This window comes from Schistocerca serialis, chromosome 6, assembly GCF_023864345.2.
Source record: "Schistocerca serialis cubense isolate TAMUIC-IGC-003099 chromosome 6, iqSchSeri2.2, whole genome shotgun sequence".
In the NCBI taxonomy this organism is placed as follows: Eukaryota; Metazoa; Arthropoda; class Insecta; order Orthoptera; family Acrididae; genus Schistocerca; species Schistocerca serialis.
This window is the reverse complement of record NC_064643.1, coordinates 475,889,341-475,902,412: the sequence shown is the minus strand read 5'-3', so window position 1 is coordinate 475,902,412 and position 13,072 is coordinate 475,889,341. Positions and strand designations below refer to the sequence as shown.

At 41.5% G+C, this 13,072-nt stretch overlaps 1 protein-coding gene across 1 annotated transcript; it reads right to left on the bottom strand.

The window, feature by feature from the left end:
• Window positions 1-5,158: 5,158 nt before the first annotated feature.
• LOC126483821 (trypsin-1-like) lies at window positions 5,159-12,210 on the bottom strand. Its single transcript, XM_050107019.1, has 2 exons — window positions 12,115-12,210; window positions 5,159-5,811 (listed from the first exon to the last, which is right to left on the bottom strand). Exon 2 carries the CDS (start codon window positions 5,796-5,798, stop codon window positions 5,205-5,207), a length of 594 nt encoding a protein of 197 aa, XP_049962976.1. The 5' UTR covers window positions 5,799-5,811; window positions 12,115-12,210; the 3' UTR covers window positions 5,159-5,204.
• Between the last annotated feature and the right edge of the window lie 862 nt (window positions 12,211-13,072).

The window sequence follows — 13,072 nt, the reverse complement described above, 5'->3', positions numbered from 1 at the left end:
TCTGTGTTCTATCAAGTGACTTTTTATCATTTAAGGGGCTCCGGAAAGGCTCAAAATCATGAAAAGTTCAATTTTTACTTTTTTGCGTTTTCTGAATCTGCAGACTATTACCTTTTAATAGATATATAATTTATTCAATTCCGAAGACTACAACTATTTTTAAATTTTTTTTGAAATGTGTTCTACATGGGCGTGACCCAATGTGGCGCTGTTAAACTGCTGTCAAATGGTGTTATTATTAACGTCCGTGTTCATCAGGTACATTTTAGTGATGTGAGATAAAGTATGTGTTGTGGCTAACCTGTGATGGTTCAATATATATCGCTGGTGTGATTGTCGATTGTTTCATGTTTATTTACTCTGTCGTTATCTCGAAAATATTCGTAATTAATTCTGTTTCTTGAGTCTCTGTTTTGTTGAAGTATAGTAATGAGTAAAAGTAAAGTTATTAGAAATCCTCTGAAGGCTTTTAAGAAAAGGAGAAATGTTGGAAAGCCAAAGGTATGTGTTATTACTGTAAACAATAAAGACGATAACCAAGTGAGTGAACCTAACCTCTCAAGTACACCTGCCCATAGCAGTCAAAGTGGGAAAGAAAATACTTCACAGAAGAAGCTTGGTTCAATGAGTGTAAACTATGAATGTTTTATGGGCGAATCGGATGTGAATGAAATATTTGATATGTCGGTTCTCAAAGGAATTTTTTCAAACTGTGTAAGATGTATTCATTGTAGTGAAGTTGGTCTGGAACTCTCCATAATAAAGCACGTAGGACTTGCTAGTGAAATACAACTGAAATGTGATAAGTGTTCATACATGACCACCTTTTGGAACAGTGTTGCAGTAACTGCAACTGAAGGAAATGGTAGCAAAATCTACGAACACAACAACGAGCGATGCTTGCTTTAGACAAGGAACGCCTTCGGCTGCAGACAGGTCTGTAAAGAGTCTAGAAATACAAGCAAGAGTAAACAGGAGGAGGAACAAGAGGAAGCTGGAGGAGGAGTTTGCAGAGGACGAAGATAATCCATCCTATGGACCTGGAATGCACTAAAAAGTTAATCCAATCTTTGTCGCTCGATTCCCAAAACTTTTATTTTCTCATACTAATTACATGTTTTCTAAGGATCTTCCAAACATATTTGTTTCAAACTTTCAGTAAATGTTACACAGTACCTTCTGCATAATTTAACACAGCCTTTTTCCAAAAAACTGTATATTTTTTAATATATAAATAAAAAATTGCAAAAATGTTGTGAATTTTCATTACAATTAAAAAAAATCATCTTTAATAACAACTAAAATTTTGTAAAATCCCTGTGTTAAGTTGTAGCCCATATTCCAATAAATAATCTGTAAAAAGTTCAACTTCCTACCTCAAATACTTTGTGAGGAAAGATGTAATTTATAAGCGTTATTTTAACATTGCAAGTATAGGGCGTTCCGGAGCCCCTTAAGAAACATTGTTAAACACAGGGTGTTAGGAAATTCCCGTCATAAGCTTCTAGGAATTGTAGAGAGGAGCGAGTATATAATATTTTGAATAAGAACTCTCATTTCCGAAAACATAATGTTTTCGTGCTACAGCCATATCAAAAATTGTTTGCTATGTAGGTATGCAACGCGGTAGTCACGATGGAGGTTGGCTATGTCGGATTGGCTGACGCCATTTGATGTCTGTGGTACGTCTCTGACACGGTTCGAGTCTCCTTTACATTTTTGTGAGTGTTAGAGCAACGTGGTTGAGTACACCTTTGCAGAATATACAGCGACACGATGCTTCTGAATGGTGAAGCTCACGGTAATAAAAGAGCTAGTTGTCACCTTTGTCAAGATAGTTCTCCACGAAGTCCTAATACGTCGCATATGCTTTCCGTCCCAGTTACACAGCGGCTTCGAGAAGAGTGCCTTGACGTTCATCAGGCGTGACTGTGGTGCTCCAAGGAAACTCCGCACACCCGAATTGGAAGAGGCCGTATTGCCTCACGTTGAAGGGAATCCGTCAACGAGTATACCAGTAATTTTTTTAGCTGTTAATGAGTGGAAATGTGAAGCAAGTGATATATACTGGGTCACGCCTAATCAATAACTTATGAAAGTGACCCACTTACAAACATGTTTTCAAATAGTTGTAGCACGGAAACGGTACGTTTTCGGAAATGGGTTTTACTTCAAGATATTATCTACTCACTCTCCCCTACGTCTTTTTCACCACATGACATGATACTGACAATCTGTTCTTCGAGCTGTTCTACAAAAGTTTTTCCTGGAAGTCTAACTATCTCTTGACTGATCCTGTAATTTATGAGACCAGTGTGCAAGTAATGTGAAGGTCTGTCTGTAAGGATGGGTTCAATGGGCAAGATACCACTCAACAACAGAACGTCGATTTCATAGAAAATCATCATCTAGAAAACTCGCACATACTTGCTGTGGGGGTTCTCAAATTCTATTCTGACATCTTACACTTTTTTTAAAAATCTGGTGTTGTTAACGACACACATACTCTTTTATTTTGACTTAATTAACTGCAAATTTCACTGCGACATTTAATATCGTCACTGTGTTTTTACTAGCTTGCTTACATTGCTATCAACTTATGTTCGGTTTCGCCGTATTTAACGGTTAAAGTGGACGCCGTTGGGGTTAGAGCGGGATACACAAGCTTGCATTAATTTCTCAGGTTTGATTGCTTACATCAGAATCTATAAATCTTCAACCTACTATTTCATCAAGTATTTGCTAACGAAAATTCTGTAACTTACTTGCTGTAATGTTGTAATACGTCATTGTGCCTCCATATGCATCGATGCTTAAACCAATATACAGGGTGAGTCACTTAACATTACCGCTGGATATATTTCGTAAACCACATCAAATACTGACGAATCGATTCCACAGACCGAACGTGAGGAGAGGGGCTAGTGTAATTGGTTAATACAAACCATACAAAAATGCACGGAATTATGTTTTTTAGTACAAACCTACGTTTTTTTTAAATGGAACTACGTTAGTTTTGTCAGCACATCTGAACATATAAGCAAATACGTAATCAGTGCCGTTTGTTGCATTATAAAATGTTAATTACATCCGGAGATATCGTAACCTAAAGTTGACGCTTGAGTACCACTCCTCCGCTGTTCGATCGTGTTTATCGGAGAGCATCGAATTACGTAGGGATCCAAAGGGAACGGTGATGGACCTTAGGTACAGAAGAGACTGGAACAGCACATTACGTCCACATACTAACACCTTTTTATTGGTCTTTTTCACTGACGCACATGTACATTACCATGAGGGGTGAGGTACACGTACACACGTGGTTTCCGTTTTCAATTACGGAGTGGAATGGAGTGTGTCCCGACATGTCAGGCCAATAGATGTTCAATGTGGTGGCCATCATTTGCTGCACACAATTGCAATCTCTGGCGTAATGAATGTCGTACACGCTGCAGTACATCTGGTGTAATGTCGCCGCAGGCTGCCACAATACGTTGTTTCATATCCTCTGGGGTTGTAGGCACATCACGGTACACATTCTCCTTTAACGTACCCCACAGAAAGAAGTCCAGAGGAGTAAGATCAGGAGAACGGGCTGGCCAATTTATGCGTCCTCCACGTCCTATGAAACGCCCGTCGAACATCCTGTCAAGGGTCAGCCTAGTGTTAATTGCGGAATGTGCAGGTGCACCATCATGTTGATACCACATACGTCGACGCGTTTCCAGTGGGACATTTTCGAGCAACGATGGCAGATCATTCTGTAGAAACGCGATGTATGTTGCAGCTGTTTGGGCCCCTGCAATGAGTGAGGACCAATGAGGTGGTCGCCAATGATTCCGCACCATACATTTACAGTCTACGGTCGCTGTCGCTCTACCTGTCTGATCCAGCGAGGATTGTCCACGGACCAGTAATGCATGTTCCGTAGATTCACTGCCCCGTGGTTTGTGAAACCCGCTTCATCGGTAAACAGGTAGAACTGCAACGCATTCTCTGTTAATGCCCATTGACAGAATTGCACTCGATGATTAAAGTCATCTCCATGTAATTGCTGATGTAGCGACACATGAAACGGGTGAAAGCGGTGACCATGCAGTATGCGCATGATTACTTTGACTCAGTCCACCGGCTCTCGCAATGTCCCGTGTACTCATGTGTAGGTTCATGGCAACAGCAGCTAACACACCAACTGCACCCGCTTCTCCTGTGACGGGCCTGTTACGGACACGTTTGTGTGCTACGACCATACCTGTTGCATACAGTTGGCGGTAGATGGTTTGCAATGTGCGGCACGTTGGATGCTCTCTGTCCGGGTAATGTTCTGCATACACCCTGCAGGCTTCAGCTGCATTTCGTGGACACTCGCCATAGATGAGTATCATCTCCGCCTTTTCAGAGTTCGTATACACCATGGTCACAGTTCCTACAACACTACACTATCACAGACGTCTGGTAACACGGTGTACTACAGTTGGTCTGCGTGCAGAGGCGAATGCAGAATAACAATAGCAGCAAGCGCTACATGCGGACACTGCGACAGCTAGGCCAAACCACAACAGTGCACTACAGCCACACTCGTAAACACGGTCGTCATCGTAAACATGTCCCTGCAGATGCTGCTCGCCGACCGTGGCCCGTGTTTGTTACAACACGCAACTGAACGTCGGAGGTTTCAAGCGTCAACTTTAGGTTACAATATCTCCGGATGTAATTAACATTTTACAATACAACAAACGGCACTGATTACGTATTTGTTTATATGTTCAGATGTGCTAACATAACTAACGTAGTTCCATTTTAAAAAACGTAGGTTTGTGTTAAAAAACATACTTCCGTGCATTTTTGTATGGTTTGTATTAAACAATTACACTAGCCCCTCTCCTCACGTTCGGTCTGTGGAATCGGTTCGTCAGTATTTAATGTGGTTTACGAAATATATCCAGCGGTAACGTTAGGTGACTCACCCTGTATACCTCGCACAGAATGTGACAGAGTTCACGAATTTGTCTCATCATTAGACTGTTAAACGTTCTAGTAGCCAGTGGAGTACTATTATAAAATGAAAACAGAGTAAAAGCATACTTAATGTCGAATGTATTAAATGCAGACATTATTTATGTTGACAACAGTAAATGTGCACAAAAAATAACGCCAAGTTCAAGAAAAGGACTATTATTTGTGCAGTATAGCTGTTCCACTGCTTAGATGCCAGTAGCTTGCTGGATCCAGGGCCAAAGGTTGCCGACGTTGGTGTATACTCCCGGATAGTCGGCCAAGCCGCATCCATTGCCCCAGGAGACGATGCCCACCTGATAGGTGGAGCCGGACACCAGAGGACCACCGGTGTCTCCCTGGCAGGCGCCGTAGCCACCTCCGGTCACTCCTGCACAGATCATGCGGTCAGTGATGCCGCCGTACGAGTGGTTGCACGTGTTGCGGTCTATGATCTTGACGGTGGCCGCCAGCAGCGTGTCGGAGGGGCTGCCGTTGTACCAGGTCGCACCCCAGCCGGTGACTGTTGCTAAGCTTCCAACAGTGGCGTCCGCCGAGGCGAGATCCACGGGCTGCACGTTGGTGCCGAATCTGAAGGAGTTAGAAACTTGGAGGACGCAGATGTCGTAGTCGTTGCCAAAGTAGCCTTCGTGAATGTAGGCAGCGGCCACTCTGTGCGTGGAACCACCACTACCCCTGGTGGAGGTGCCAGCACGCAACAGCATTTGGCTGGTGGAGACGCCATCGACACAGCGAGCTGCAGAGAGAGCCCAGTTGACGCTGATGATGGAGGCGCCGCACATGTTGTAAGTGCCACTGATGAGAAAAGAACAAGCAATATCAACAAAGGACTTCAACCTTATGAATCTGCACCATGTCTTTAACTCAAAAGGGGTGGCCACGACGTTTGGAAAGCGGATTTACTGTAAACTTCGTACACTCGTAGTAATCCATGAGGACAACAAAATGTGTAATCAGTAGCCCGTACTTCTCAAGCGTTAATGATAAAATCGCAAGACAATTTCGCTCGTCGAATTATATATATATATATATATATATATATATATATATATATATATATATATATATATATGCGTGGCCATTTTAACCATGAAGCGGCTGCAGCCCAGTGGTGACGGCACGGTAGCTCATTATATTGCAACAGTGGTGTAATGGTTAGCACATTTGCCTTGTTAACAGTAGACCTGGGTTCGTGTCCCAGCTGTGGCAAAAATTTTTGCGTGCTTGGGTAGCTCAGTCGGTAGAGCACTTGTCCGCGAAAGGCAAAGGTCCCGAGTTCGAGTCTCGGTCCGGCACACAGTCTCGTGCTTGGGTAGCTCAGTTGGTAGAGCACTTGCCCGCGAAAGACAAAGGTCCCGAGTTCAAATCTCGGTCCGGCACAGAAATTTAATCTGCCAGGAAGTTTCAATACTAAATAGCCGGCACGGTAGCTCAGCGTGTTCGGCCAGAGAGCTGGTTGGCCTCTGTAATAAAAAACTGAGTGAAACGATCAACAAAACGAACTCTAACGGATGTCATGCGACGTCCGCAACGACTAAACAGAACGATCGAGAGGGAATAAAATGAAAAAAAAAAGCGTGTTCTGTTAGAGCATTAGCTTCCCTTTCTAATTAAAGAACTGAGTGAACGGACTATCCAGTAAACTGAACGGGTAACGTCGGATGTCCGCCCTGAACAAATTCAACGTATAATATAAAACAGAATTTTTCTTTTAAAGGAAAACAAAGTGGTTGGCGTTGAAGCCGCTGGATTGAGTTCCATTCGTCAGTTTTTATTTTTTTTTTTTATTTTCAACATATTCATTTTCTTCATTATTTATATTACAATTGACATAATGGGGAAAATACGTCTAATCGGATGAACTTTTATTAAATTTACAATGTTACTTGGCAGTCTACTAATTTTTATTATCACAAATAATGTAATATTCATAACTATCGACTAGTAAACGGCCAAACGCATAAAGTGATACTGGAAATGTATGCTTGTCCGTGATTTGAGAAATCTCTTATACCTGAAAGGAGCCCGAAACGACTTGTTACCTCCACGTTTTGACCGGCACAGACGACTTTCGAAAGATGTACAATTAATCGTCGCTTTCGACTTTACGAGTACTAGTTGCAGGATGGTATTTTTCGTAAAAACATGGAAAACATTAAGTTAAACGGCACCAGCTGCATTGAATAAATGCTATGTTTCCGCATCCGCAAGGTCTTTTGACGTTTTCCGTGGAAAAACAAACCTCGTCAACATTTTCAAAAACCTCTCTTTCAAACGATAGTTTGGAAGCAAACCATGCATAACGCAGTATTTCCTTAAAAATCGGCGCTGATAATTGGTTATGCAGTATCGAGTGTATTTTAATAGCGTCTTCCAAGAAGCAATTTCTCGTTCTCTTTCAATTAAATACGAACAGTTTTGAAGACACGGACAAGCATACATTTTCAGTATCACTTTATGCGTTTGGCCGTTTACTAGTCGATAGTTATGAATATTGTATTATTTGTAATAATAAAAATTAGTAGACTGCGAAATAACATTGTAAATTTAATAAAAGTTCATCCGATTAGACGTATTTTCCTCATTATATCAATTGTAATATAAATAATAAAGAAAATGAATGTGTTGAAAATAAAAATAAAAACTGACGAACGGAACTCGGTTCAGCGATCCAGCGGCCTGAGCACCAACCACTTTAAAAAAAAAAAAAACATTTTGTTCTATATTGTTCGCAGAATTTGTTAACAGCGGACGTCCGATGACACCCGCTCAGTTTTTTCGTTCATCCGCTCGCTCAGTTATTTTATTAGAAAAGAATGCTAACGCTCTGACCGAACACGCGGAGCTACCGTGCCGGCACCACTCGGCTGCAGCCGCTTTATGGTTAAAATGGCCACGCACACATATATATTTGACGACCGAAATTATCTTGCGAGTTTCTCAGTAACGCTTGAGAAGTACGCGTTACTGCTTACACATTTTGTTGTCATCATGGATTACTACGCGTGTACGAAGTTTGCAGTAAATCCGCGTTCCAAACGTGGCCTCCACTAGTCAGTGAAACTGAGTTCATCTGTTGCAAGGAAATTAAGTAATGGGTTGAAAACAGGTACACAATGTAAAATACATTCATAAAGGTGTACAAACTTGGTCGTTAGTATCATCCAGAGAACAGCACAGTTTTGTAGATCTCTTTCAATTTCGCAATAATTATATATGTTAATGTTGCAGCTACCATCATCTGAACATTCAATTGTCTTACATTATCGATTTTAAGTTCAGGATATGTACAAAAATGTGCCTCAAATTTGTTTCATTTTGGAATAACGTAAACATAAATTAAATCCAAGAATAAAGTTTTTCGACCCCACGATATCGGAACCATTAACTTACGAACCTGTTCCTGTCCTCTCGAACGAACAGTATGACGTAGTTGGAAGACTTCTGTTTGTAGTCACACCAGGAATATCCTGGACAGTAAACCCTAGCCGCGTGTAATAGTACCATACAATAATACCCGAAAACACAGAAACCACGTTGTTTAAATTATTCTTATGAGCTTGGTTTGGTCACCAGTCAGATGAAAGTCGTGCCACATCACAAAAATAACATCAACGTCCGCACATATCTCAATTCTATTGTTTGGCATGTATATGAAAAATAAATCTTTTCTGATATAGAATAGAAAAGTTAAACATATGCTAAAGGACATCTATAACGAACAATTTACCTCTAAAAGTAATAATAAAAGGGGAAATGGGTCTTTAACATGACTAATTTATGCTAGTCGTCATTTTCAACGCTCACACAGTAAAGGTACAATTAATTTGTACTCCAGAAGTATCTTGAAATCTGGATGTTGCTTAATGGTCGAACCTGCGCAATATCAAATTAATCTGAAAACTCGACACCCAGCAACGAACAACGGTTTTATTTTAAAAATATATCGAATCTGTGGACTATCGTGCAAACAAAAATATGTTGAAAGATTTGATAATGAGGTTACCACGATGGTTGGAAATGGGCACATCACATTCAGTGCCATGTTAGAAAGCAGAATTCGAAGGAACCATTTGTATTTCACCTAATCTTTCGTGAGAGTATCATAAATTGCGTATGTCCATCGTATTAATTTTTTTTTTACTAAGTCAAGTAATCTAATGTGGCGACCTTAATAGGTACGTAGATATTTCGCTGATATTGCTATTGAAGGCACGTACTATCCAGTTGTCAAATGTATTTCAAAAACAGTTCTTGCGACTTCCTCATTTTTCGTAATTTTAGCTCGTTCTCGTTGACAAGGCCAAATCCCACTGTTATCATAACACTTCCTGCCCTGAGTTATTGCAGCACGAAGATAGTGCGGTTCTAGCAAAGCAATCGAAGTTCAAAACTCACTCAACAAAAAAACCTCTGAATTTCATGGTGGCTGTTCTCGTAAGAATGTTAGTGATTTCACTACTGTGGAAGACGCTACGTACTTATCGTAAAAGAGTTCATCAAAGGAACAGAACGAAGTAACACCTCAATTGTTTCGCTGCTTGAAAAACAAGCACTATTTTAAAAATTTTAATGCCACTAACTAGAAGAAAAAATTTGGCATGATTTTCTTTCCATAAATTATGGTTCCTGCCAGAAAACGTTCTACTGGATGCCTTATCTGATTTCGATAACGGGCCATTCGTTTTTGTGTAACAATAACAATTCGCTCTTAGTTTAAATTATGAAGAAAAATGACGTGAATAAGGTACGGTATGACTGTGATAGAGTTATTACTCATTCTCCAAAACTGCCCGTTCCTTTTAATGTAGAAAAACAGACTAATTATTCATATTCAGTATGAAGGAAGTTTTTGGCCAGTACTTCAGACCACAGCTAAGAAAACTATTACATTCAACAGACAAAGAGTGCATCCAGTAACTACATATTTGTATGGGACATTCGCCCATACTCGGAGTGATTAGTTACACTCCAAAGCAACGTGAATATGAGGGAAGAGTTGACTTCCGGCAATCTTTACAGTGATGCAATCAAGATTAAGTGATCGAAAGCGAAGGACCTCAAGTCTTTCTTTCTTTCTCAGGCACAACATGAACACACTGATAGCATGGAGAGAGGAATACAGTGAACCGAAGTTAGACTTGATTAATTTCTACAATGGTAGTGGAGAAAATGAGAAAAATTATTACCATTTTAAACATAGTTTATCTTCTTTCAGGGAAATATTAACCTCGATTTTTAACAAGTATAGTGGGAAAAACTATCATTTAGTTCTTTCGTGCTACCACGGCTATTTCCTGACAAAAACAACCATATACGAAAATATTTCCTGTTGTTAGGTTACAATTTACTAGCATTTCTCAGGACTTTTTCAAGTACTCCGAAGAAAAATTTCTGAAAAATACAATATAAAAAGGTCTGGAAGATTTTTTTCCTATCTTCTGACAAACTGTTATTTTTGGCGAGGGTTGCCTTTCTAATCAACTCACCAGTTAGTTGTAAGACTCCGTTAACATACGAGGGCAGTTCAATAAGTAATGCAACACATTTTTTTTCTCGGCCAATTTTGGTTGAAAAAACCGGAAATTTCTTGTGGAATATTTTCAAACATTCCCGCTTCGTCTCGTATAGTTTCATTGACTTCCGACAGGTGGCAGCGCTGTACGGAGCTGTTAAAATGGCGTCTGTAACAGATGTGCGTTGCAAACAACGGGCAGTGATCGAGTTTCTTTTGACGGAAAACCAGGGCATCTCAGATATTCATAGGCGCTTTGCAGAATGTCTACGGTGATCTGGCGGTGGACAAAAGCACGGTGAGTCGTTGGGCAAAGCGTGTGTCATCATCGCCGCAAGGTCAAGCAAGACTGATCTCCCGCGTGCGGGCCGGCCGTGCACAGCTGTGACTCCTGCAATGGCGGAGCGTTCGAACACACTCGTTCGATATGATCGACAGATCACCATCAAACAACTCAGTGCTCAACTTTACATCTCTGTTGGTAGTGCTGTCACAATTGTTCACCAGTTGGGATATTCAAAGGTTTGTTCCCGCTGGGTCCCTCGTTGTCTAACCGAACACCATAAAGAGCAAAGGAGAACCATCTGTGCGGAATTGCTTGCTCGTCATATGGTTGAGGGTGACAATTTCTTGTCAAAGATTGTTACAGGCGATGAAACATGGGTTCATCACTTCGAACCTGAAACAAAACGGCAATCAATGGAGTAGCGCCACACCCACTCCCCTACCAAGAAAAAGTTTAAAGCCATACCCTCAGTCGGTAAAGTCATGGTTACAGTCTTCTGGGACGCTGAAGGGGTTATTCTGTTCGATGTCCTTCCCCATGGTCAAACGATCAACTCTGAAGTATATTGTTAAAGGCGCTGCAGTCTGGAACCGCAAGACCGCTACAGTCACAGGTTCGAATCCTGCCTCGGGCATGGATGTTTGTGATGTCCTTAGGTTAGTTAGGTTTAACTAGTTCTACGTTCTAGGGGACTAATGACCTCAGCAGTTGAGTCCCATAGTGCTCAGAGCCATTTTTTGAAGTGTATTGTGCTACTCTTCAGAAATTGAAGAAACGACTGCAGCGTGTCCGTAGGTACAAAAATCTGAACGAACTTCTCCTTCTTCATGACAACGCAAGACCTCACACAAGCCTTCGCACCCGAGAGGATCTCACAAAACTTCAGTGGACTGTTCTTCCTCATGCACCCTACAGCCCCGATCTCGCACCGTCGGATTTCCATATGTTTGGCCCAATGAAGGACGCAATCCGTGGGGGGCACTACGCGGATGATGAAGAAGTTATTGATGCAGTACGACTTTGGCTCCGACATCGACCAGTGGAATGGTACCGTGCAGGCATACAGGCCCTCATTTCAAGGTGGCGTAAGGCCGTAGCATTGAATGGAGATTACGTTGAAAAATAGTGTTGTGTAGCTAAAAGATTGGGGAATAACCTGGTGTATTTCAATACTGAATAAAACAACCCCTGTTTCAGAAAAAAAATGTGTTGCATTACTTATTGAACTGCCCTCGTAATCTGTGGCTTCAGCTATACAGAAATAGTAACATACAAAACATAATGGACTAGTACTCACAGTTCGAAACATAGTTGCCATGGGTACTGGGAGATGCTGACAGCGGAACCCCCAACGATCCTGCCGTCCAGACGTGACCTCCAGGGCTTGCTTCCCGGGATGGGTTTCACCAGGGGACTGGCGCCACTGAGGGCCACCACCAGGAGCACAAAAAGCGCTGTGCGAAACATCTCTCCTGGAGTGATTCCGCCCTGCAGTATGCTCTCTTATACACGGTTTTGATTGCTACATCATTCATTTATCTATACAGTTGATAGCCGATAACTCTAATGCATAATAGCTGTTCAGTTAGATAATCACGAAAACCTGAACCATAATGCGGGAATGATGTGTGTTCGTATGACTCCTACTGGTATTGACACTTTACTGGATTCCCGTACCTTACCGTACGTACAACTCACGAATATCAAACCACTCTAATCATGCTGTTAATATTGTCACTCCGTTCCTACGTAAATCTTCTAGGCATTCTTTTTCGACGATTCTGACCTCACATGTATACGGTTTATAACTTAATTTCACTCAGGAAGGAGCTCCTCAGCTCGATACCTAGGTCGAGTGCGTGACTCCATCAGCCCATAAACGAAAGTTGTGGCGATTCCCTTGTCAGATTTGCTCGGAGGTAGTTGTTCTGTCTACAGTCCGTCCTACTTGAAACAGTGAGGCTTCTAGCCGTAATTACCGCCCCAGACGGAGCCCACGCAAACCAAGGGCTAAGCTACAAAAATGACTTTCGCTAATCGATAATAGGCCCCGAATTCCCGTGGTACTCTGCCCGTTCTCACCACATGTGAGACGTAAAATTCAAGGAGTAATTGATTTGCTCATAATAAATTAAACATAACCCGCGAACCTTTATTTCACACATTATAATTATCCCTAACTATGAAGTTCGGTAATCATAAACAAAGCTCACTTGAAAAGCTTTCTAGGCGCTGTATGAACATTGCAGCATTAA